The sequence below is a fragment of the Magnolia sinica genome, chromosome 15 (assembly GCF_029962835.1).
Source record: "Magnolia sinica isolate HGM2019 chromosome 15, MsV1, whole genome shotgun sequence".
NCBI lineage: Eukaryota > Viridiplantae > Streptophyta > Magnoliopsida > Magnoliales > Magnoliaceae > Magnolia > Magnolia sinica.
In genome coordinates, this window is record NC_080587.1 from 49,287,296 (window position 1) to 49,311,552 (window position 24,257).

Below are 24,257 nucleotides of genomic sequence, written 5' to 3' on the forward strand. Positions count from 1 at the left end.
CAATAGGGACCTTCTCCGACGCTACTAAGCTTTGTAAAGGTTGCTCGATAGACTTAGGAAGCAGAACAGTGTGCATTAACCTGATCATCACCCCGCTGTATCATTACAACGTCATCCTCAGCATGGATTGGTTTACTGAAATGAAGGCAGAGATCGACTACGAAACCCGACTGGTGACGGCACATGGACCCGAGAGCACAACCTTTACTTTCCCAGTTCAAGTCAGTTGGCCCTACTGTATAAGTTGTTACGCTTCCTTATTGGAAAATGTTGATGTCTGAGACTTGGGGACATGCTTGTAGTCCAAGATTTCATGGACGTGTTTAGAACGATACCTGGACTACCTCCTCAGTGCGAGATCGACTTTACTGTCAACCTTGTGCCTGGTGCGACGTCCATTTCCTTGCCAACAAACCGCATGCCTCCATGTGAAATGGAGAAATTGAGGAGGCAGATAGATGATCTGTTGGAATCAGGTTTTATACGGCCTAGTGTATCTCCTTAGGGAGCACCGGTATTGTTTGTAAAGAAGAAGGACAGGTCGTTGCGATTGTGTGTTGATTATCGCAAGCTGAATCACGTCATGGTCAAGAACAAGTACCCTCTGCCTAGGATAGATGACTTGTTTGACCAATTGAAAGGGGCATGATATTTCTCTAAGATCGACCTGCAGTCATGTTATTATCAGTTGCGCGTTAGGGATGAAGACGTGTAAAAAACAGCATTCAGAACCAATTTTGGGCACTATGAGTTCCTCGTGATGTCGTTCGGACTTACGAATGCACCGGCCGTATCTGTACCAATTTGTCATCATATTTATAGATGACATTTTAATATACTCCAAGAGTCAAAAAGATCATGAAGAACACCTATGAGCAGTCTTCGATACTCTCAGGAAGAATCAGCTATTTGCACAATACCGAAAATGTGACTTCTGAAAAGAGGAAGTCAAGTTTCTAGGACACGTGGTGTCCAAAGAAGGAATTGCCATGGACCTTACTAAGGTGACCGCGGTGCATGACTGGGAGCAGCCAAGTTCTATTATAGAAGTGAGGAGTTTCCTCGGACTGGCCGACTACTATCGCTGATTCATTAAAGACTTTTCCAAGATAGCCCGACCCTTATCGCAACTCACTCGAAAGGATCTTAAGTTTGCCTGGAATGAGAAAGCAGAAGCAGCCTTTTAGGAATTAAAGAATAAGCTGACGTCTGCACCCATGCTAGTATTGCTAGAGCAGGGGGTCAAATATACTATATACACCGACGCGTCTTACAGTGGTTTGGGTTGTGTTCTTATGCAAAAGGACAGAATGATTACCTATGCATCGCGATAGTTGAGAAAACACGAAGAAAACTACCCCACGCACAACCTGGAATTAGTGGAGGTCATCTTCGCATTAAAGGTCTGGAGTCATTACCTCTACGGAGAGGAGTTCGAGCTCTTTTATGATCACAAAGGCCTCCAGTACATCTTTACTCGAATATGAGGCAACGACCATGGATGGAGACCATGAAAGACTTCAAGTTTGAGGTCTAACATCCTGGTAAGGCCAACCTTATGGCTGATGCACTGAGCTGTAAGAAAACAATAGAATTTGTAGCTCTGCTAATGATAGAAGAGTGGAATATGGTAGAGTTTGTGCGAGACTTCAAACAAAAGCTTACATTAGAGGAGCCGTTCGAAAGCATTGCACACATCCACTTACAGCCACTTATTAATGATCGAATCATTATGGCTCAGAAAGAAGACGAACTATTGATGAAGATGAGAGAACATGCAAGTGACAGCGAAGAATCCGAATGGAGGATTGGCTTAGATGGGGGTTTACGATATCGTTGCTGCCTATGCGTCCCGAACCTCCATGACTTGAGGAAGGAAGTCCTAGAAGCCACTCACAATTCAAAGTTGGCAATGTATACAAGTAGTACGAAGATGTATAGAGACATGAAGCGTTCGTACTGGTGGGACAACATCAAGGCCCAGATAGCAGACTTCGTGTCCCATTGTCTCACGTGCTAGCAGGTCAAGGTCGAACATCACTGACCTCCTGATTTACTTCAACCCATGCCCATAGCTGAATGGAAATGGGATTTCATATATATGGACTTCATTTCTGGGTTACTGAAGACGAGAAAGGGGCATGACTCTATTTGGGTGATTGTGGACCGATTGGCAAAATCGGCTAATTTCCTCCCGATTAGAGTTTCAAACTCAACAGATGATTTAGCCAAGCTGTACATCAAGGAGATTGCACGGCTGCATGGAGTTCCTATGGAGATTGTGTCGAATCGAGACACGTGATTCACGTTTATCTTCTGGACTCGAATCTAAGAAGTGATGGGAGTACAATTGAAGTTCAGTACCACGTTCCACCCACAGACCGATGGGCAGAAGGAACGAGTGAATCAGATATTAGAAGATATGTTGCAAGCGTGTGTTCTTGACTTCAAGGACAGTTGGGATGATTGTCTTCCCTATGCCGAGTTTGCTTATAACAACAACTTCCAAGCAAGCATTGGCATGGCTCCTTACGAAGCATTGTATGGGCGCCCATGTTGAGCACCACATTGTTGGGCAGAAGTTGGCGAGAAGAGCTTGGTTGGCCCAGATCTAGTACAGGAAACCTCAGAGAAGATCAACATTATCAGGCGTTGACTTCTTACAACCCAGAGCAGACAAAAGAGTTACACCGATACCCAACGCGACAGTTAGAATTTGAAGTTGAGGACCACGTATTCCTGAAAGTTTCCCCAATGAAGGGAGTCCTTTGTTTTAGCAAAAAAGGAAAGCTTATGCCGAGATTCATTAGCCCATTCCAGATTCTAGATCGAGTGGGTGTGGTAGCATACCATCTCACCTTGCCCACACCACTCGCAAAGTTATCCCGCTTGTGAAAGTATTGTGGACTCACCACACTGAGGAAGAGGCTACTTGGGAAATAAAAGCTGAAGTCCGTAAGAACTACCCTCAGATCCTCGAGAAGTACGAGAAGGTACTAATTTCGGGGACGAAATTTTTCTTTAAGGGTGGTAGATTATAACGTCTCGTAAAAATCCATACAAAGGCTCGAGTACCACCTCAGGCGAAAATCCCTAAGGGCCCGTTTGGCCGATCAGATTGGAAGGGATTGGATGGTATTGGAAGGGATTGGAAGTTAAATCCCGGGATTAGCCGGGCGTGCCAAAGAGAGTAGGTGATCTGATCCCAATCCCATGGGTCTTAAGACAATCCACTGACAACACCATCATTACCTTTAAATCCCATCCAATCCACCTTAATCCATTCAAATTTGCCTGAGACGTGTTTGGTTCGAGGGATTGGAAGGGAAGGGAAGGTTTAATCCCAAGATTGGCCGGGCATGCCAAATAGACTGGATATAGCAATCCAGGGATATAACAATCCCATAGATCTCAAGACAATCCATTGACAACACCATCATTACCTAGAAATCCATGCCATCCACCCTAATACCATTCAATCCCTTTCAATCCACCCGGCCAAACGGGCCCTAAGGACCGTATTCTGTAGGAATTAGACAAAAATTAATTAAGTACTGAACTAAATAATCATGAATTTAGCTTGAACCACTATTTATACAAATGACAAGACCCAAGACTATCACAATCACTGACTCAACGCTACTTAAAAGCCTAGGAGAAATCCCAAAAGCCAGTTGCTCTGGGGAGCACATTAAAACTCTGAATCGAACCTGGACGACACGTCGAAAGTTCGATAACCGTGAAACTATAGGGTTATGACCATCTTCCTGGGCTTGACAACCATCACTGGAATCAAGCCTAAATAGTATCTAGAACCGCACAACTTGACCCCTGAGTAAAGTGTGTGAGAAACACGAATATCTTTGGAAAACAAAATGAAACTTAAGTGAATTGGACCATTCGCTTGCGGGCGAAATTGAAGACTTCGGACCATCAGATTCAAACCAAACTTCACCCATGGATCAGGGAAATTAACCTACACATATACATATAACTATGGCCCTGATAGAGTAAGCATGACCGTTGAACTAACACGGTGAAAAGGCCGAGCTAAGAGTCCTAGAGGGGAGGTGAATAGGACTATGCCAAATTAAAAATTAAATATGAAATTTAAACAAATATAAACAAAGATAGCTATTAAATAATCCACAATGCAGAAATTTAAAACAACCTCAAGTGCACAAGTATTGAGAGGTTGATATAAATGTTGTTCTAAGGACAACCTTACACCAAAAACCAATGGCTTATGGTAGGACAACCTGATTCCTAGAACAGTCTATATATCAAAATCTCAAATAGATATAGAGGAATAAAGAAATAAATAGTAAAGTAAATAACTAAGCTATTACAACATTCCTACACTTGTATAAAGGAAATTACAACATTCTCCGTAAATGCATAAAGGGAAATTACAACATCCACAAAATGAAATATTCAATCAATCACCACAAGACAAGAAATTATAGTGGTTCACTTGTGTATACACCAATTGTTTAGAAAAATAGCCACACAACTACTCTACTCCTAATATCCTCACACAGTGGATATTAGCGTTCACTATGAAAATAGGTTTTTCAAGGTTTACCTAAAACCCTCACAATTGTGTTTAAGTGGGCTTACACAATTTAAAAACCCCATACTCTGAGTTTTCTGGATCACCTCAGATAAACCAAAATAGAGATTTTCCAAGCACAATCTCAAAAACCAAAACAGAAATTTACAGAAAAGTAAATAGACTTATCTGGATATTCTCCTTTGATTCAGCGTGGTAGAACCAAATCAGAGTAGAAGTTCAATGTAGAAGTTCAATTTCCACACTCAATTATGAAATGGTTCTAGGTTCTAAATAATTTTTAAATTAAATCAAGTTGGGCTAGCCCGATTTGATTTTGATTTCAAGAAATGGGAATACTTCAATTCCTCTTTCAAATATAATTGGAATGTAGAATACAAAATCAAATACAAAAAGCTAATTAAAGAGAATATGAAATAAGCAGTAAATAGCTTAAGAATATCACTAACTTATCTCCCAGAGTGGTGTATTGATTTTACTTGAATTGGATATCAAGCTTTGAAATTCATGCTTTATTTATAAGTGCAGAAATTGCATTACGACTGGTCCTGAGGTCAACATGACTGGTCGAGGGACGAACAAACTTTTGAAAATTTGAGCGCGATCAGATCAGACTGTTCCACGACTGGTCGAAGGACCTGCTCAACCGGTTAAGTGGCCTCCACGACCGATTGAGTCCTGTCCACGACTGGTTGTGTAGAACTCAAATTAGTTACTGGACTGAGTCGAGCCTACAGGACTAGTCGAGCACTGTTCACATGACTGGTCGAGCAATCTCCACGATTGGTCGAGGCAATAACAAAAAATCTCAAAAATAAGTAAAACCCTTAGGACTGGTCAAGGATTTCTTGGACGGGTCGAGCCAGTGCTAGGACTATTCGAACTTAGTCTAATACTAGTCGAAAAACAGACTATGGTCAATCTAGGGTCATTCATACCTTATACATGATGTATGAACATTGAATCTTCTTTCGCTTCAGTTGATAGTCATTCATTAAAGTTCACGAAGCTTGAGATGATGAAGCTTGAACTTGAGACTTTTGAATCTTGAATATGACTAACATTGAAGCTTGAGCTTAAGGTTCAAAGTAAAGAACTTTGTCTTGAGTTGAACGAAGCTTTTAAAACTTGAACTATTGAAGCTTGAAAGATTGAATTCACACTTGGTGTTGTACTTGAACATGAACATGTAATCTTGCATTTGAAGTTTTTGAAGTAAAGACTTTTGATCTTGTACATGAGATGCAATGTCTTGAACTTGTAGATGTGCTACACAAGACACAGATTCCAAGAGGTTTTGGCACTACAAGATTTGACAATCAATGGAGCTAGAAAATATAGCACTTACAATCTCCCCCTTTGTCAAATTTGTGACAAAACACACTTCATTTAAAATAAGCATAATATGCACAACAAAGAATCATGCATCAGTTATCAATATAAACCGGTTACAACCTAGTTAAAGAATTATGCACCAGTTATAAACGGTTAAAACAAATCGCATCTACTCCCCCTTACTCCCCCTTACAAAAATAATGGATGGCTACCTTTCCACACAATCTATCCAAAATTCACAATCCACAATCCAGCACATGCCACACATCATAAGCATGATAAAATTCTCTCCCTTTTTTGTCACAACATGAGAAAGGAAGGAACCAATAAATAATAGAGGAAGTAGACAATTAAGGAAGAATAAGAAGAGTAATGAGGAATCAATGAACAAGATAGACAAGATAGTAAATCCACAAACAAGCATTGTTCAAGCATGATCAACCATTATTCAAGCAATTTTAATAAAATTTAAAATTTTAAACAATTAAAATAACCAAAAATATACATTATGATACAGAAATGCATAAATAATCAATTCAAATTGCACATACCAAGATCAAATTTTAATTTCGCAAACCTGCTTTTGTCGATCGATTTTGTGAATATGTCAGCAAGTTGAGTCTCGGTCAGAATATATTCCAAAGAAATTATCTTTTCTTCCACTAATTCACGAATGTAGTGATATATAATGTCAATCTGCTTGGTTCGTGAATGCTGGATTGGATTTTTGGAAATATTAATTGCGCTTGAATTATCACAATATAAAACCATAGTATCTTACGCAATTTCGTAATTGCTTAACATTCTTTTTATCCACACAAGCTGAGTACATGCATTACCTGCTGCAATGTATTCAACCTCAGCAGTTGAGAGCGATATGGAACTTTGTTTCTTACTTTGCCAATAAACTAAACAGTTCCCTACATAAAAACAACCACCACTGGTTGATTTTTGGTCATCAATGTTACCAGCCTAATCAGCATCCGTGTAACCAGCTAATTGCACACTAGTATCATGTGGATACTAGAGACCAAGATTATCTGAACTAGCAACATATCACAAAATGCGATTAACAGCAATTAAATGTGACTCTTTAAGGTCAGATTGATATATAGCACAAATTCCTACGCTAAATGCAATATCAAGTCAGCTCGTAGTTAAATAAAGTAAACTTCCTATCATACTGCGATATAGCTTAGGATCACACTTTTGCCTGTAGAATCTTTTGAGATTTTTAAGTTAGTACTCATAGGAGTATCAAAATTTTTCTCATTCTCAAATCTGAACTTTTTAACTAAGTTCAGAGCATATTTGGTTTGAGAGATAAAGAAACCATCAGGTTGTTGTTTAACTTGCAACCCTAAAAAATAATTTAATTCTCCAACTATGCTCATTTCGAACTTAGATTTCATAAGATCTGCAAACTCATCAGTCATGTTAGTACAGGTAGATCCATATATAATATCATCAACATAAATTTGCACTATTAAAACGTGATCATTATGTTTCTTTACAAACAATATCTTATCAACACTTCCCATTATAAAGTTATGACTTAGTAGAAACTTAGTTAGCTTTTCGTAGCATGCCCTAGGAGCTTGTTTTAAACTGTAAAGGGCCTTCTTTAGGCGGTATACATGATCAGCATTCTTAGGGTCTTCAAAACCCATAGGTTGTTCAACATACACTTCTTCATGCAAATCACCATTTAAGAAAGTACTTTTTACATCCATTTGGTATATTTTGAACTTTCTAAAGTATGCAATGGATATAAATAGTCTAATTGATTCAAGACGAGCTACTGGGGTAAAGGTTTCATCATAATCGATTCCTTTAATTTAAGTGTACCCTTGTATAACCAGCCTAGCCTTGTTTCTAATAATATTACCAAGTTCATTAGACTTATTTTTAAAAATTCATTTGTTCCGATAATGTGTTTATCTTTCGGTTTAGGAATAAGTACCAAACATTATTTCTAACAAATTGATTGAGCTCTTCTTGCATCGCAACTATTCAGTTTTCATCAATAAAAGCTTCTTTTACGTTAGCCAGTTCTATCTAAGATGTAAAGCACACGTAATACACATATCTTCTAACTATTTAAGAGTGCGCACACTAGTGAGAGGGTTTCCAAGAATCTGATTAATTGGATGGTCTTTAACTGTCCTCAGTTCAGTGTTATGTTGACTTGATGAAGAGTCTGGTTTATCAATTAGAAGAACTTCATCATTTTCTGAACTTGAGATAGATGTATTTAAGTGATCATTAATAAACTCTTGAATTACACCAGTCCTCTTGTTAAGAACACGATACGCTCAACTATTCAGAGCATACCTTAAAAATATCCCTTCATCACTTTTGGTGTTAAACTTACCCAGATTTTCTTGGTCACGTAAAATGTAGCACTTGCTGCCAAAAACTTAAAAATATTTGACAGTAGGATTCTTATCAAACTACATTTCATAAGCCGTTTTACCATTTGATTTTCTAGTATAAACATGGTTAATTGTATAACAAGAAGTATTTAAGGCTTTGACCTAAAGATTTTTAGGGAGCTTCATACTATTTAACATTACATTTGTCATTTCTTGAAGCACTCTATTTTTTCTTTCTACTATACCATTTTGTTGTGGTGTTTTGGGCACAGAGAATTCATGTGATATTCCCTGATCACTGCAAAACTTTCCAAAACTGCTATTCTCAAATTCTGATTCATGATCACTACGGATCTTAAAGACTTGAGATCCTTTTTCCATTTGGATATGTTTAAGTACACTTTTCACTTCAACGAGAGTTTCTGATTTGTCCCATAAGAAGACTACCCATGTAAATCTGATAAAATCATCAATAATTACCAGAATGTACTTCTTGCCACCTCGACTCTCCGTTCTGGTTGGTCTAATAAGATCCATGTGGAGAAGTTCGAGTGGTTTAGATGTGTCATTGGAGTTCACCTTTTTGTGAGTACTCCTGGTTTGTTTGCCGATCTGGCATTCACCACATATTTTTTTTATTTTCTGTATTTTGGGTAAGCCTCTTATCAACTCTCTTTTGCTCAATCTATATAAGTTGCAGTAGTGAACATGTCCAAGGCATTTATGTCATAACTTGGTTTCTATTCCATGTAACACGATAAATTAGATGAGCTTGAATCACTCACAATGTAGTAGTTTTCAGACATTCTACAACCAGTTAATATTACAGAATAATTTTTATTTAGAATTTCACACCCTTGGTTAGTAAATTTTACACTATGATTATTATCACATATTTGAGATATGCTTAATAAGTTTTGTTTTAACCCTTCTACATATAAAACATTCTCAAACAAAGGAAGGTTAAAGAGTTAAACTGTACCTTAGCCAACAATTCTGCAGTTGCTACCATTAACGAATGTGACTGAACTATCAGTCATATCTTTAAGATTGGTGAATAGACCTTTGTTACTAGTCATATGTCTGGAGCATCCACTGTATAGGTACCACTTTAAATGGCTTGTAGCTTTGAAAGCAATGTGGGTTACCAAGCAAGTAACCTTAGGAACCCATTTCATTACAGTCTTAGGTTTAGGAGTATAGTTGGTCTTCTTATGTTTATAGTTGTTATAAGACTGACCTACTGAGTTAGATTTTAAGAGCTCCTTAAGTAAATCAATAATTTTCTTAGCTAAAGGATTATGATTCTGATTTTTATAGTTGATATGGTTGCTTTTAGGTTTTAAGGTTTGAAAAGTCTTAGTATTTTTAGAATAGTTTTGATTCAGACTTTTCCCTTTTGAGTTTGAAGAGTCCCCTTTCATAAATTTAGGTGAAGTATTCTTATGTTTGGGAGGAATACTTTTGTCATATCCCAATCTAGATCAATCGCCACATTTTTTGGATCTGGATATGAGTTTTTCTAATTTAAGATCACCTTAGACATACCTTCAAGTGTCTTTTAAACTCAAAAGTGAAGAGACTTCAAGTTTTAGTTTTTCATTTTTAGATTTTAAGCTTTCAACTTGGGAGGTTTTGAACTCGAAATTGCACTTAGTTTTTTCAAAACAATCTGAAATGTGAGATTTTTCTAAAACAAGATTATCAAAATTTTCTTTAAGTTTTGAAAACTTTTCTTTCTGAAGTTTTAGTTTTACAGCAATTTTACAACTTTCCTTGTATAGGGCATTATAAGCATCTTGAAGATCTTCTTCATTTTCATGATCACTATTCAGATTTTCTTCACTAGTTGAATCATCATGATCTGAAAAAGTGAACTTGGCCAGAGTCATAAGGGCTTTGACTTCATTACCCGACTTGGTTTCAGAATCTTCTGCTTCAGAAGAGGCTTAAGAACAAGAAGATTCATCCCAAGTAGCCAAGATACCTTTCTTTTTAGGTTTGTCCTTTTTAGGACACTTGTTCGCTAAATGCCCATATTCATGGCAGTTGTAACACTGAATGTCTTTTAAAGATTTCCAGGTTTTAGATTTAGATCTTTTTTTTCATTAGGTTTTTGAAAATCAACCCTCTTTTTACTTTTGAAAATCTTTTAAAAGTTTTTAGCTAAAAGGGTCATATCATCTTTAGAATTTTCTAAATCAGAATTACTATTATTTTCTTAAGAAATACATTTAGAATATTTAAGAGCGATGGATTTTTCCTTTAGGAGCTTTAAAGTTTAACTCATAGGTCTGTAATGAGCCAACTAATTCTTCTACCCTCATATTATCCGTATCACGAAATTCTTGGATCGCAGTCACCTTTGAATTGAACCATTCAGGCAGTGAGCGTAGTATCTTTGCATAGACTTTACTTTCTAAGATTCTATCACCGACACCCCACATAGAGTTGATAATGTCATTTAATCTTGTATAGAAGTCCATGAAAGTTTCACTTTCTTCCATACGTATTTTCTCAAATTTGTTTATGAGGATTTGGACTTTATATTTCTTGACAATTGTTGTTCCCTCGTGTGTCATTTCTAAAATATCCCAGGCTTGCTTTGCAGTATCACAGGATATAATTATCTTGAATTCATCCGTTGATAATGCGCAAGTAATAGCATTTAGAGCCTTTGCATTGGCACTACTCTCACTTTTCTGAAGAGTGGTCCAAGAGAAATAAGGTGTAACTTTCATAGTTTTGGATCCATCAGTACTAGTCACTTCAGTGGTAAGAGGGGTCCAATTACTCACTGTGGCTTACCACACACTCTCATTCATGAATTTTAAAAAAATACTGAGTCTTTTTTGTCACATATTTGGGAAATACTTAGAAGATTGTGCTTTAATCCTTCTACACAAAGAACATTCTCAATTTTGGGCAACCCTGTACCGTCTATTGTGTCCCGTCCAATTATCTTAGCTGAGCTCTGAAAAGGCCGAGCTAAGAGTCCTAGAGGGGGGTGAATAGGACTATGCCAAATTAAAAATTAAATGCGGAATTTAAACAAATATAAATAAAGATAACTATTAAATAATCCACAATGCAGAAATGTAAAACAACCTCAAGTGTACAAATATTAAGAGGTTGATACAGATGTTGTTCTAAGGACAACCTTACACCAAAAACCAATGGCTTATGGTAGGACAACCTGATTCCTAGAACGGTCTGTGTATCAAAATCTCAAACCGATACAGAGGAATAAAGAAATAAATAGCAAAGGAAATAACTAAGTTATTACAACATCCTCACACTTGCTTAAAGGAAATTACAACATTCTCCACAAATGCATAAAGGGAAATTACAACATCCACAAAATAAAATATTCAATCAATCACCATAAGACTAGAAATTATAGTGGTTCGCTTATGTGTACACCAACTATTTAGAAAAATAGCCTCACAACTGCTCCACTCCTAATATCCTCACACAGTAGATATTAACATTCACTATGAAAATAGGTTTTTCAAGGTTCATCTAAAACCCTCACAATTGTGTCTTTCAAGTGGGCTTACACAATTCAAAAATCCCACACTCTGAGTTTTCTGGATCACCTCAAATAAACTAAAACAGAGATTTTCCTGGCACAATCTCAAAAACCAAAACAGAAATTTACAGAAAAGTAAATAGACTTATCTGGATATTCTCCTTTGATGCAGCCCGGTCGAACTAAATCCGAATAATGGTTCAACGTAGAGGTTTAATGTCCACACTCAATTATGAAATGGTTCTAGGTTCTAAATGATTTTTAAATTAAATCAAGTTGGGCTAACTCAATGTGATTTTGATTCTAAGAAATGGGAATACTTCAATTCCTCTTTCAAATATAATTGGAATGTAGAATACAAAATCAAATACAAAAAGCTAATTAAAGAGAATATGAAATGAGCACTAAATAGCTTAAGAATATTACTAACTTATCTCTCAGAGTGGTGTATTGATTTTGCATGAATTGGATATCGAACTCTAAAATTCGTGCTCTATTTATAAATAGAGAAATCGCATCTACGACTGGTCCTGAGGTCGGCACGACTGGTCGAAAGACCAACAAACTTTAAAAATTTGAACACGATCAGATAAGACTGTTCCACAACTGGTCGAAGGACCTGATCAACTGGTTGAGTGGCCTCCACGACTGGTTGAGTCCTATCCACAACTTGTCGTGTGGAACTCAAATTAGTTGCTAGACTTTGAGTTAAGCCTGCAAGACTGGTCAAGCACTGTTCACACGACCGGTCGACCAGTCTCCAGGACTGGTCGAGGCAATAACAAAAAATTCTAAAAATAAGTAACAACCTTAGGACTGGTTGAGGATTTCTTAGACTAGTCGAGTCAGTGCTAGGACTAGTCAAACTTAGTTTGAGACTAGTCGAAAAACAGACTATGCACTTATAAAATGACCCAATTAAATTATGTATTCAAAATGACCTATCATATGGTCAATCTAGGGTCACTCATACCTTTTACATGATGTATGAACATTAAATCTTCTTTCACTTTAGTTGATAGTCGTTCTTTGAAGTTCACGAAGCTTGAGATGATGAAGCTTGAACTTGAGACTTTTGCAGCTTGAATATGACTAACATTAAAGCTTGAGCTTGAGGTTTAAAGTAAAGAACTTTGTCATGACTTGGACGAAGCTTTTAAAACTTGAATTATTGAAGCTTGAAAGATTGAATTCACACTTGGTGTTGTACTTGAACATGAACATGTAGTCTTGCATTTGAAGTTTTTGAAGTAAAAACCTTTGATCTTGTACATGAGATGCAATGTCTTGAACTTGTAGATGAGCTACACAAGACACAAGTTCTAAGAGGTTTTGGCACTATAAGATTTGACAATCAAAGGAGCTACAAAATATAGCACTTACACACGGGTCCTTCACGGCCGATCAGTTTATCAGATCACACCAAAAACACAATTCTGGCATAGATCCATTGTCAGGGAACTTATTATACGACACATGTGTGTAATGGACCTCCAAATGAGTCATGTTTGTCAAAAACAGACACCCTTTAGTTATAACCTAAGTATATCATGGCCCTGGGGCCATTGACACCAGTTCTGGGCCTATTTAAAGGCCTTAAACCACCCCACTCCTCTCTCATACGAATTTACTCCAAACCTTAGGAGAGAGAGAGAGAGAGAGAGAAAAGAAGAGAAAAGAGGAGGGAGAGAAGTGAGGTTCAGGGAGATTGTTGCAGGAATCTTCCCACACGACCCTACATGCTAGATTGTCGCTTCCTTTCACTATCCGACCTGTTTTGGCTATGGATTTGGGCAACAAACCCCAACCCTAATCTCGTTGTAGAAATCCAGGTTGGTAGTTTTTCGACCTAGCTAACCTATTACGTCGTGTAGGTATTTTTCGTCTTGTTTTCGGAAACGTACAGTCTGAATCAGGTCCGAATCGAGCTTTCCAAAGAAAGGTGCATACTATAAATGTTTAGGTTATGGTTTTCAAGGCTTTCAATTTCAGCTAATGATTTATATCTGACTTGATTGCTGTCATATCGTCTTAGACACATCGATTTCGATATATTACACATGTATGAACTATGTTGTATGACTATGTATCCTATGTGTTTGTGAAGATATTTGAATGAATATGAAAACATGATTTGTACTTGTTATGATTCCTAAGCTAGGATTCATGATTGTTATTTGCATGGTGACATCCTTGTAGAAGGAATTGCTAAAATACTTGTTGTAACTAACCTAGTCTATGTATCTGCTTATGTGTAGCCTAAATGTTTGATAAATGGTCTAAATGAGAAAATATTGATGATTTGTATCTATTAAGAGTATTAAGATAGTATTCTTATTTACCTTGCTCGTATGTATTGTTTCCTTCATATAATCATATTTGTCATTACATAATTTATGGATGAAATCAATGTTTGGTAACATGTTTAATATGTTTGATGAAATGCTTAAATGAGATATTGATTCGAACTGTTTGCCAAGTGCTGATATGACCTTCACATGTATTTACGTGCTACATCGGCGTAAGATTGGGACTACAACGTAGTCCAGGCAGTTGGTAACAATTCCCGTTGAGTGGTCAATCTAGTCTCGCCACATTTGATAAGTTCGGTGAATCCGGGTCGTACGACGATTGTTGACAGTGGTTAGGCCATAAGGAGTTCTTACGTGCTCCATGTTGATTAATTCGACGTGCACTCATACCAATCAAACTTATCTAATAAACCGATTGGCCTATTATGTATTTACCATGTATGGACATCACTGCTTGAATCTAAGGTACCACTTACTAATGTAAAGACCTGCTTCAACCATGGTACCACGATTCGCTAAGACTTATGAGCCAGGCATGGTGGTATAGGACACCGTGGTCGAGTTGTCCGCCTACATTAGGGTGACAAGTCTCCCCGTAGTGACCAGTGAGCAACTTGAACTCGTGAGGCGAATATGGTGGTATAGGATACTGTATTTGAGCTGTCGGCTTGCACTAAGGTGACGAGCCTCCCTGTAGTGACCTCAAGTATAAACTCTCAAATTTACCTATCCATTGCTTTTCATTAGGGGTGATGCCCTACAAGTTGCCTATCGTATATGGTTAACTAAGATTGATGACCCTAGATGGATCCTTTGTTTGGGTTTATGACATAAAGGGAGGTACTTTGGCTTTCCAAATCTGTTGTATAAATAAGCCTAATTAAGTACTTGACTAACACGACCACGCACTGCATTGCATGTGATTTGGCGAGGAAGCGCACGTTTAGAGAGTTTGCCATGTGCGAATGGTTGATGAAGTCGCCTGAGGGAGCTTTGTGCGAGGGCATGCATCATTACTGTACTCCATTCCTGCATTAATAAGAGTAGTTAGGAAATGTTTGTTGTATTGCTTTATCATTACTACTTGATTGAATTGATAACATGTTAACCTTCGCCTATAGTACCACTAAGTTGATCACTCACTCCCACTCTAGACGGTATTTTAAAACACCAACCAGACTCTGTTATAGATGCAGGTGACGAGTATGTATATGCAGCGGAGTTGGACTTCGTAGATGAGGAGGAAGAGTTCTCCTATGTTCAGCTCTCTGGCAGGTCTATGTAGACCTCGTGCTGCTTCGATGGGATTACACTAGGATACTTGATTAGTTGGACATTTATATTTTGAAATTTTGTATGTTTTTAAACAACAATTGTATATATTCAGCCCAGCTACATAATCATACTCTGGAGATTGGGAAATGCTCATCGTTACAATATACATGCTTCAGTCTTCCGCTTGCTTGATTAAATTACATCTAGAGTATGATATGTTATTTTAGTATAATCATACTCATGTTTAAAGCACTAATATGGACAACATTTAAACATCATTATCTATGTTTCATAAGTGATGCATTGGATCTCGGGAGTTGAGCTTTGCTCGACCCTCGAAATCCAGGGCATTACAGGTGGGTGCATGAGATGAGGGAGTGAATGGAGGAGAGAGAGGAGGGTAGCCTAGTAGTGGTGTGAGGCTTTTAGGTTTGGGAGAGGAGGAGGAGGGAGGGAGGGAGAGAGGTTAGTTACATCTCATCTATGAAACGTTAGATTTAAGTTTATATATATATATATATATATATATATATATATATATATATATATATATATATATATATATATAGTGAAATGGTACTATGAGGTCGAGTTGTGCAGATCCCATCGTGATGTGTGTCGAACATTAACATTGTACATTTGATGGGGTCCCCTTTAAGTTATGGGATATCCTAAAAATTAACCATATACAGAACTTTGGTTGGCCATACCATCTAAAACCATGTGAAAACATGCCTAAAACATATAAAACTATGTGAAAACATACCATCGAACCCTCATAATATGTGCAACTTATCTATTTCCAGGGAACCGATTGACACAAACACAAAGGAAAGCAACAAATCCATATTGCAATTCATGACTGACTGGCAAAGGCGGGGTGTCCACTAGCTTTGGCATCCGTTTGCACACAATCGCTACCAAAATGGGGCATTTATAGACACCCCACCCCAAGTTGATAAGTTGATTGAGTTAGAACGAATGGATGGACAACTGAAGCCTAATCCAAAACCCTAACCTTAGAAGCCTAAATCCTAGGAATCACAGTCTTTAACCTTTAACTTAGCCCATTCAATCCAATAAACTCAGTCAACTTAGTCAACTCGGTCAGCCCAATCCTAAACCCTAGAGCCTTGAGTCAACATGGTGAGTCAACTCACCTAGTTAAGCCCAAAACCAAGCTAGAATCCAAGCCCAATCAGAGAAATGACTGAAACCTCAAAGCAGCAACCCTCAAAACAGAGCATCCACTCTTTGAGGATGTTTCCTGCGAAAGTAGGGAGTCCAAGTGGGGATCAGTGGTAGCCAAGCTGCCGTTGGCCATGTGACACTCCCCCTCTTTGGAGTAGCATCCCTCAAGCATGTGAAACACTACATTTTCGAACCTCAAGTGTTTAGTTGAAGTGCGTTTACCTAGATGCCCATCTCCTTACCCAAAATTACCATTTTACCACCCATCCAATCTATGAGATAATGCCATGTGGCAATCTCCAATCTCAACCCTTCAAACACCTTTTCTCCCTAGGATCACTAAGAATTACTAGAAAAATCAGGTTGGGAGACTATAAATAGCCCCTTCCCCTTCTCATTTCAACTCACTCCCATTTCTAGAAATCCCTTAGCCTTAGCCTTAGTTATCCCTCTACCAAGGAGAGTGAGAGTGAGAGAGAGAGCCCAACCCTAGTTTAGCCTAACCTAGCCAAAATCCAAGCCTCCTAATCCACCTAAGTTCAAATCTGAACCATTCAATCTAGCCTTGCTACACTACCATTCATCCAATCATTCAAGCCTCTATCAGTTTCATCAGATCATCACATTATCATTGTGTATCATTTATTCCCTTCTCAATCCCCTGCTCCACATATACATCAGCATCATAGTGCACTTTTATCCTTTTCACGCATCTAATTGACGAGCGTATGCTCTGTGGCTTGCTGATATAATCGGATCTTGCCCATCATAATTATTAGGCAGTTAGTCGTTACATTAGCATATATACTACTTTCCATCAGTTTTCATCGTATTTGACTGGCGGGAGTATGCTCTGAAACTTGCCGATATAATCTCAACGGGTCGACCAGAAACCTTAGCCAATTAGAGCCATCGTTTTTGAAAAGGCCAGGCTATATGTCCTAGAGGGGGGGTGAATAGGACAATGCCAAATAAAAACTAATAACAGCGGAATAATAAAGAAAATGATAGCCAAATTAAATAACAATGCAGGAAAAAAAAACAACCTCAAAATTCGAAGATCTTGAGAGGTTGATACAATCATCGTTATTCTAAGGATATCTAAGGATAACCTTACACAGAGTTTATGGTAGGACAACCTTATTCTTCTAGAAAGGTCTTTGTATCAAGTATCAAATCGAAGAGGAATAAAAATAAATATAACGAATTGAACATAACTTGTACATTAATAGAGTGGGTTGTTCTAGACAACATTCCCTCTTTATAACTATGGCAGGTCAACCTTAGAACAACTTTCAAATGAACATTGAAAACTCAAGGTTCATACAAGGAATAGAGAAAGTAAATTCTAAGCTATCACAACATTCTCACAAAGCTTGAAATAATTACAGCATTCACCACCATACATACATCCCACAAAAAGAATAAATAACTTAGAAGAATAAAATAAGTGAACCGACAACGGTCAAGGGATTATAAAGTTTTTACCCGTGTATCACAAAAACTCTTGTTAGCGAGGCAACCAAGTGGACCATACAAAGATGCTAACCCACTCCTAATATCCTCACAAAGGGGATATTAGCGTTCACTAAAAATAGGTTTTCCCAGTCACCCAAAACCTTTACAATTGTGTCTTTGTATGTGGGCTTATACAATTAAAAAAACCCCACTTCTGATTTCTTCAGATAACCAATATAACAAGATTTTTCTGGCAAATCTTGAAAGAAATCAAAATAATAGAAAGGAATTTAGAATATGTAAAATACCTGAAAATCTCCTTCATTGTAGCAGCAGTTAGAGTAGATGATTGAATGTCCAAGTTCAATGTCCACTACTACCATGGTTCTAGTTCTAATAGATTTTAAATTAAATTAAACCCAATAGGGCTTGCCTTAATTGATTTTGCTTCCAAAGAAAGGGAATAATCTATTCGGCCTCTTTATCAAATCATTGGAATATAACAAACGGGATGAATTAAGGATAAAGCTAAGGAATTGTAGACATTTTTGAATAATCGCACACTTAGCTTAGATGGAGCACATACTCTCTGAAGTTCGACGAAGATTGGCTTTAAGTACTTATGAGTTAAGATCGATGAATTTCGTGAGATTCGTAGACTCAATTTGATAGGTGAAAAGATCTCTTCGACTGTCTAAGTGCAATCTTCACTAGTCAAGCAACAAGAATATGTTGAAAATCCGGCTGAATCAATGCTACGACTCTAGATCGTCGTGTCACCTACGATCGTCGTAGGTTTCCTATCGAGTCGTAGGTCCTGTAAACCATCCGACTTGAGTCAAAGATTGACACACACACATCGATCACACACTACTACACAGTCACATCATTCACGACTAGTCACAGGCTACATTTTATCACTAAATCATTGTTTACAAACTTACGAGTTTGAGGAATTTCTTAAATGAACAAGTCTAGGACTAGTCAAGAAACCCTAGGACTAGTCTAAGAACAGACCAATCACATGAATAATAATATTCGACTTATGTATCTGAAATGACCTACTCTAAAGGTCAACCTATGGTCAAAAAAACCTCAATCATGAAGTATGGACATTGAAGCATTAGGAACAAGTGAAGTGACCTTGAAGTATCAGTCTTGAAGTCTTGATGTAGTTGAACTCTTCATGTAACTCAATCTTGAAAGTGGCTTGAGTTTCAGCTTGAGTCTTGAGTTCAGCTAGTCTCTTCTTGAAGTCTTGCAGCTTTAGTCTTGTCTTGTGAGCAGTTCTTTTATTCAAGATCTTGAGTCTTGTACTGGAGAGCTGTGACACTTGTTTAAACACACACACACACACACACACACACACACACACACACACACAAAAATTATTCTTTAAAAAGAGTTTTAAAATATGAAAAATGACAATTTTTAAACATTTTGCTAAAAAACCATAAAGATATGCTAATATTCGACTAAATCTCACTCCCAACCTAAAATCTACATTGTCCTCAATAAAAAAAACATATGGAATGCATTAAAACATGAGATAACGAAAATAAAAGAGTGAGTAAAGAGAGTACCTGAGAAGGATCAAAGGAATTTGCATGAATTCTCCAACAATTAAAAGGGTTTCTAGGTCGCCATACAAGAACAAATTAACAAAAGAAAATCAAAACTACTCTACCCTAAACTAGGAAATCAATAAAGAGAGTGACCTCCATCACACTAAAAGGTCAGTCCTGGTAAACATGATCTTTCAAAGGGATGGATATATCCTCTGAATCAAAGTTATAATCAAATAGTTTATGGCGGTGACTATGCACCTTTAAAATGTTGTTATTCGCCGTATTTTCTATCTCAATAGCCCCATGAGGATAAATCATTTTGACTATAAAGGGGCCAATCTAATAAGATCTCAATTTTCTAAGAAAAAGATGAATTATCGAATTATACAAAAGGATTTTCTAACGCGGTTCAAAATTTTTTGAAAGTATGTTCTTATCATAGAACACCTTCATTATGTCCTTGTATATCTGTGACTTCTTATAAGTCTCATTCCAGATTTCTTCAAATTCATTTAATTGAAATTTACATAGAGAACCCACTTTATCAAGATTAAAATTAAAAGTATTTATAGCCTAATATGCCTTATGTTCCAACTCCATAGGCAAGTGACAAGCCTTCACATAGACAAGTCTATAGGATAATATACCAATAGGGGTTTTATATGCCATACAGTAAGCCCGCAACGCATCGATTATTGAAAGTGACCAATCCTTATGATCTATGCTCACTATTTTTCCTAAAGATGTTTAATTTCCATATTTGATATTTCACTTGGCCGCTTATTTATGAGTTGTAGGGGTGCTCACCTTGTGTGTAATACCATATTTCTTCATTAATGTTTCAAATGGCCTATTACAAAAGTGAGATCCTCTATCGCTTATGTTGGTTGGAGGTGTTTTGAACCTAGATAAGATATTTTCTTTTAAAAACTTAATGACTGTTCAATGATCATTTTTTCGATATAGAATTGCCTCAACCTATTTGAAAACATAGGTGGTGACAAGGAGAATATATGGATTTCAAAATGATGGGGGAAATTGTCCTATGAAATCAACTCCCCAACAATCAAATGCTTCAATTATTAAAATGGGATTCATCGACATCATATTTTGATGGGATATTCCTCCCAATTTCTGACATCTCTCGCAAGCTTTACAAAATTTGTTAGTGTCCTTGAACATAGTGGGCCAATAAAAGCATCACTACATAATTTTCGTAGTGGTCTTTTTAGCCGAGAAGTGGCCACCACACACATATGAGTAACAAAAGGAGATGATACTCTGTTGCTCATGATCTAGAGCACATCTCTTTATGATTTGATATGGGTGATATTTAAAAAGATAAGGATCATTTCAAAAGCACTTGCGTATCTCAGTGAAAATTTTCTTCTTATCTTGCGCAGTCCAATGACTAAGAATCGTACATGTAGCAAGATAATAAGCAATGTCAATGTACCAAGGTAATTGGGAGACCTTGAAGAGTTCTTCATTAGGGAACATCTCATTATTGTGTTCATCTCCGTATAATCAGATAGAATAAGCCGAGAGAGATGGTCATCTACGGACTACGTTTTCTACTATTTTCTTCTTTCGGATTTCTCAATCGAACTCTTTGAGTAAAAGGATCCATCTTAACAAACGAGGCTTAACATCCTTCTTATAAAAAAAGATAATTCAATGTCGCGTGGTCTATAAAAATGATCATCTTGGACTCGATCAATTAGGACCTAAACTTGTCCAAGGCGAACACCGTGATTAAGAATTCCTTTTTCATAGTGAAACAATTCACCTAGGCAAGGTTTAGAGTTTCTACTAGCGTAATAAATAACATAGGGCTTCTTTTCTTTTCTTTAGCCTAGCACCACCCCAATCACATAATCGCTTGTGTCATACATGATTTCAAAAGGGACACTCCAATCGGGTGATTGCATGATAGACTCCTCACAGAGATTCTTCGAATCCACGAGGGAAGAAAATAGAAAATAATTTTTAATAAAAGTCAAAAATAACTTAATTAATAATTTTCTAATGTGTGTTCCTGTTACACCATTGATAAAGAAAAAAAAAAAACAAAATTCATAATTACCAAAAATAACAAAATTCTAACTCTAATAAAAATCATAATTCTAGTAAAACTCTTCGAAAGCCTAATTTATAAAAATAAAAATTTCAAATAAACTCTTGCTAGAAGAGTCATAGCATGATTATAAGTTATTTCTAAAAAGGAGGAAAATCTACAACTCTAAAAATTAAAATATATATTAAAATATATATTAAAATATCATAATTACTAAAAATAGTAATTTTTCCTCAAAATTTCATTTTTGAGCCGAAAGCGCTCATTTTTTTTATGAAACGGAAAACCAAGACCCACTCTATGGATCAGTTCACCTCAGATGGCCCGTTAGAATAAAGATTGATGGGTTGTGCCGCCCGTGATACCTGGATCAAAAGTTATGGCCAATTTACGGTTCACCCTCTTTTAGTCCAACCACACTATGAATGTATCTGTGCCACGTCCTACAACAATTTATGTGTTTTGGAACTATGGTATCTCTTAACAACTTGAAGTCATTCTATGTTTTTGTTTCGGCATACTTTGCTGCGGGACCGACATCGGAAAATTCACAGTAAAAACAATTGATGATGATCGCGTAGTCAACAAAACTGTTCATTTTAACCCCACCTGCAACTTCCTGAACATAAACGAGCTTGCCAATCTCTGGGAAAAGAAGATCGGTAGAACCCTGCCAAGAGTAATTGTCACCGAAGAAGACCTACTCGCTACTGCTAAAGGTCCACCCAAAATACTTACTAGGTTTTTGCTCATTATCAATAACATGGCACGACCAAGATATCTGGGCCATTGACGGTTGGCGTCCATATTGAATGTTCCATGCCAAATTGTTTGGGTTGTGCATTTTTTGTGTAGCCCAATAGGCAATTCGCCTGAGGATGGATTCAAGAGTCAATCTGTTTCACATGTTTCAACGTGGCACATGTGTGTGAGATCTTTGCCAGTCATATGATCATAGATCCTACTCATCCCATTGGTGGCACTTGTATGGCGAATATAGACCGTTAGTCATACTTTTCTCTCTACCTGTTCAACATATAAATGAGCTGGTCTCTCGTTGACATGGTAAACCCATTGATAACCATGTGACACAGAAAATGACGTGTAAAATCATTGGTTGGGTCCATTTGGGTAGTGGATCCAACAAAATCAGAATTAAGTCTAACCCTGATTTCCTCGGGCCCCACGCACTCCTAGGATTCGCTACACTAAAAGTGGTATTTTTCTCTACATAAATGCAATTAAGGAAGTCTAATATATATATATATAGAGAGAGAGAGAGAGAGAGAGAGAGAGTAAGTAATGCTCACACACCTAGTTGGACATTGCATTTTCGTCCAACTAGCCATGCATTTAATGAAAAGAAAATTCTCTTAATTAATGTAAGTAAATGCTTTTACAGTAGACTAATTTCATTTTGGCATGGAAAAGGGCCAGGTTTGTGTGGGTCCATCATTAAGTTAATGTAAAATCAACCCCGTCCATCAGGTATGTCACCCCATGTTAGATCAAGGTCTCAAATTTCATTCACATCGTCAGTGCATATGGATCACATGATTGGAAATAGTGAACATGGAAAGGTTCACCCTCTAGACTATTTCCATCAGTGTGGCTCACATCAATCATATATGGACTTGATTTTTGTGTGATATCTAATGGCTGGAATGGATTTCATTATTTCGTTACGATGGGCCCTGTAAAAATCGAGGGTGCATGTCTCTCTCCTAATTGTTGCTATTGGTGTGGCCCCTCTGAATCACTGGTTAGCCTGATTTCTTTGCTATTAAGCATATCAATCGGTTACACGTTTAATATTGGTAGGAGTGGATCTTACGTACAAGTACGAGTGGGCCCGCAAAAATTCCGAGGTGGAGTCCGCGTGGTACTGTTCCCAAGGCATTATTATTTGGTGTAATTTGAAGTTGTAATTAATGCTTATAATGCTGGCATAGAAGTGGCGTTGTTTTGGTAATTAATCCTCGTAATGCCGGTAGAGGAGTGATTTAAACGCTAACTTTGGAAAGAGTGGCACGTTCGGGTAAGCCAAATATGGTGTTAGTTTTAAATCTACCCTGAACATCTGATGGGTCACCTCACTTTACACCTAGGGCTTAAAATTCAGGCTCATCCGTCTTTAGGTAGACCACACAACTGGAAATAGTTTATAAAGAAAAGTTCACCCTCCAAACTATTTACATTGGCGTGGCTTACTTGAAAGATAGATAGACCTGAATTTTGTCCCTAGGCCTAATTTTTAGTGTGGTATCTAATGATTTGAGTAGATTTGGTGTAATCTCCATGGTGGGCCCTATAAAAATCAAGAGTGGATGTCTCTATTCCAACTATTTTCTTTGGTGTGCCCCACCTGAATCATAGGTGGAATTGATTTTTATGTTATGTGCCCGATATAAGATTACACATCCAATGGTTGGAGTGGATCACAAATACGCATCAAGATGAGCCCCATTAAAAAAATTAAGATAGATCGTCCGTTGAAATTCTTTTTTCCAATTAAAAAAGTCCACGTTCAGCGGGCTGGAGTATCGTTTAATATCCAGCCA

At 37.3% G+C, this 24,257-nt stretch overlaps 1 protein-coding gene across 1 annotated transcript in view; it reads left to right on the top strand.

Annotated features, from left to right (window-relative positions):
* Positions 1-24,257, top strand: part of LOC131226926 (leucoanthocyanidin reductase-like) — a 105,672-nt gene that overhangs the window by 78,329 nt on the left and 3,086 nt on the right. Inside the window, exon 5 of the mRNA XM_058222627.1 lies at positions 22,218-22,415. Within this exon, the coding sequence (XP_058078610.1) occupies positions 22,218-22,415 (198 nt within the window). The remainder of the gene's footprint in view (positions 1-22,217; positions 22,416-24,257) is intronic.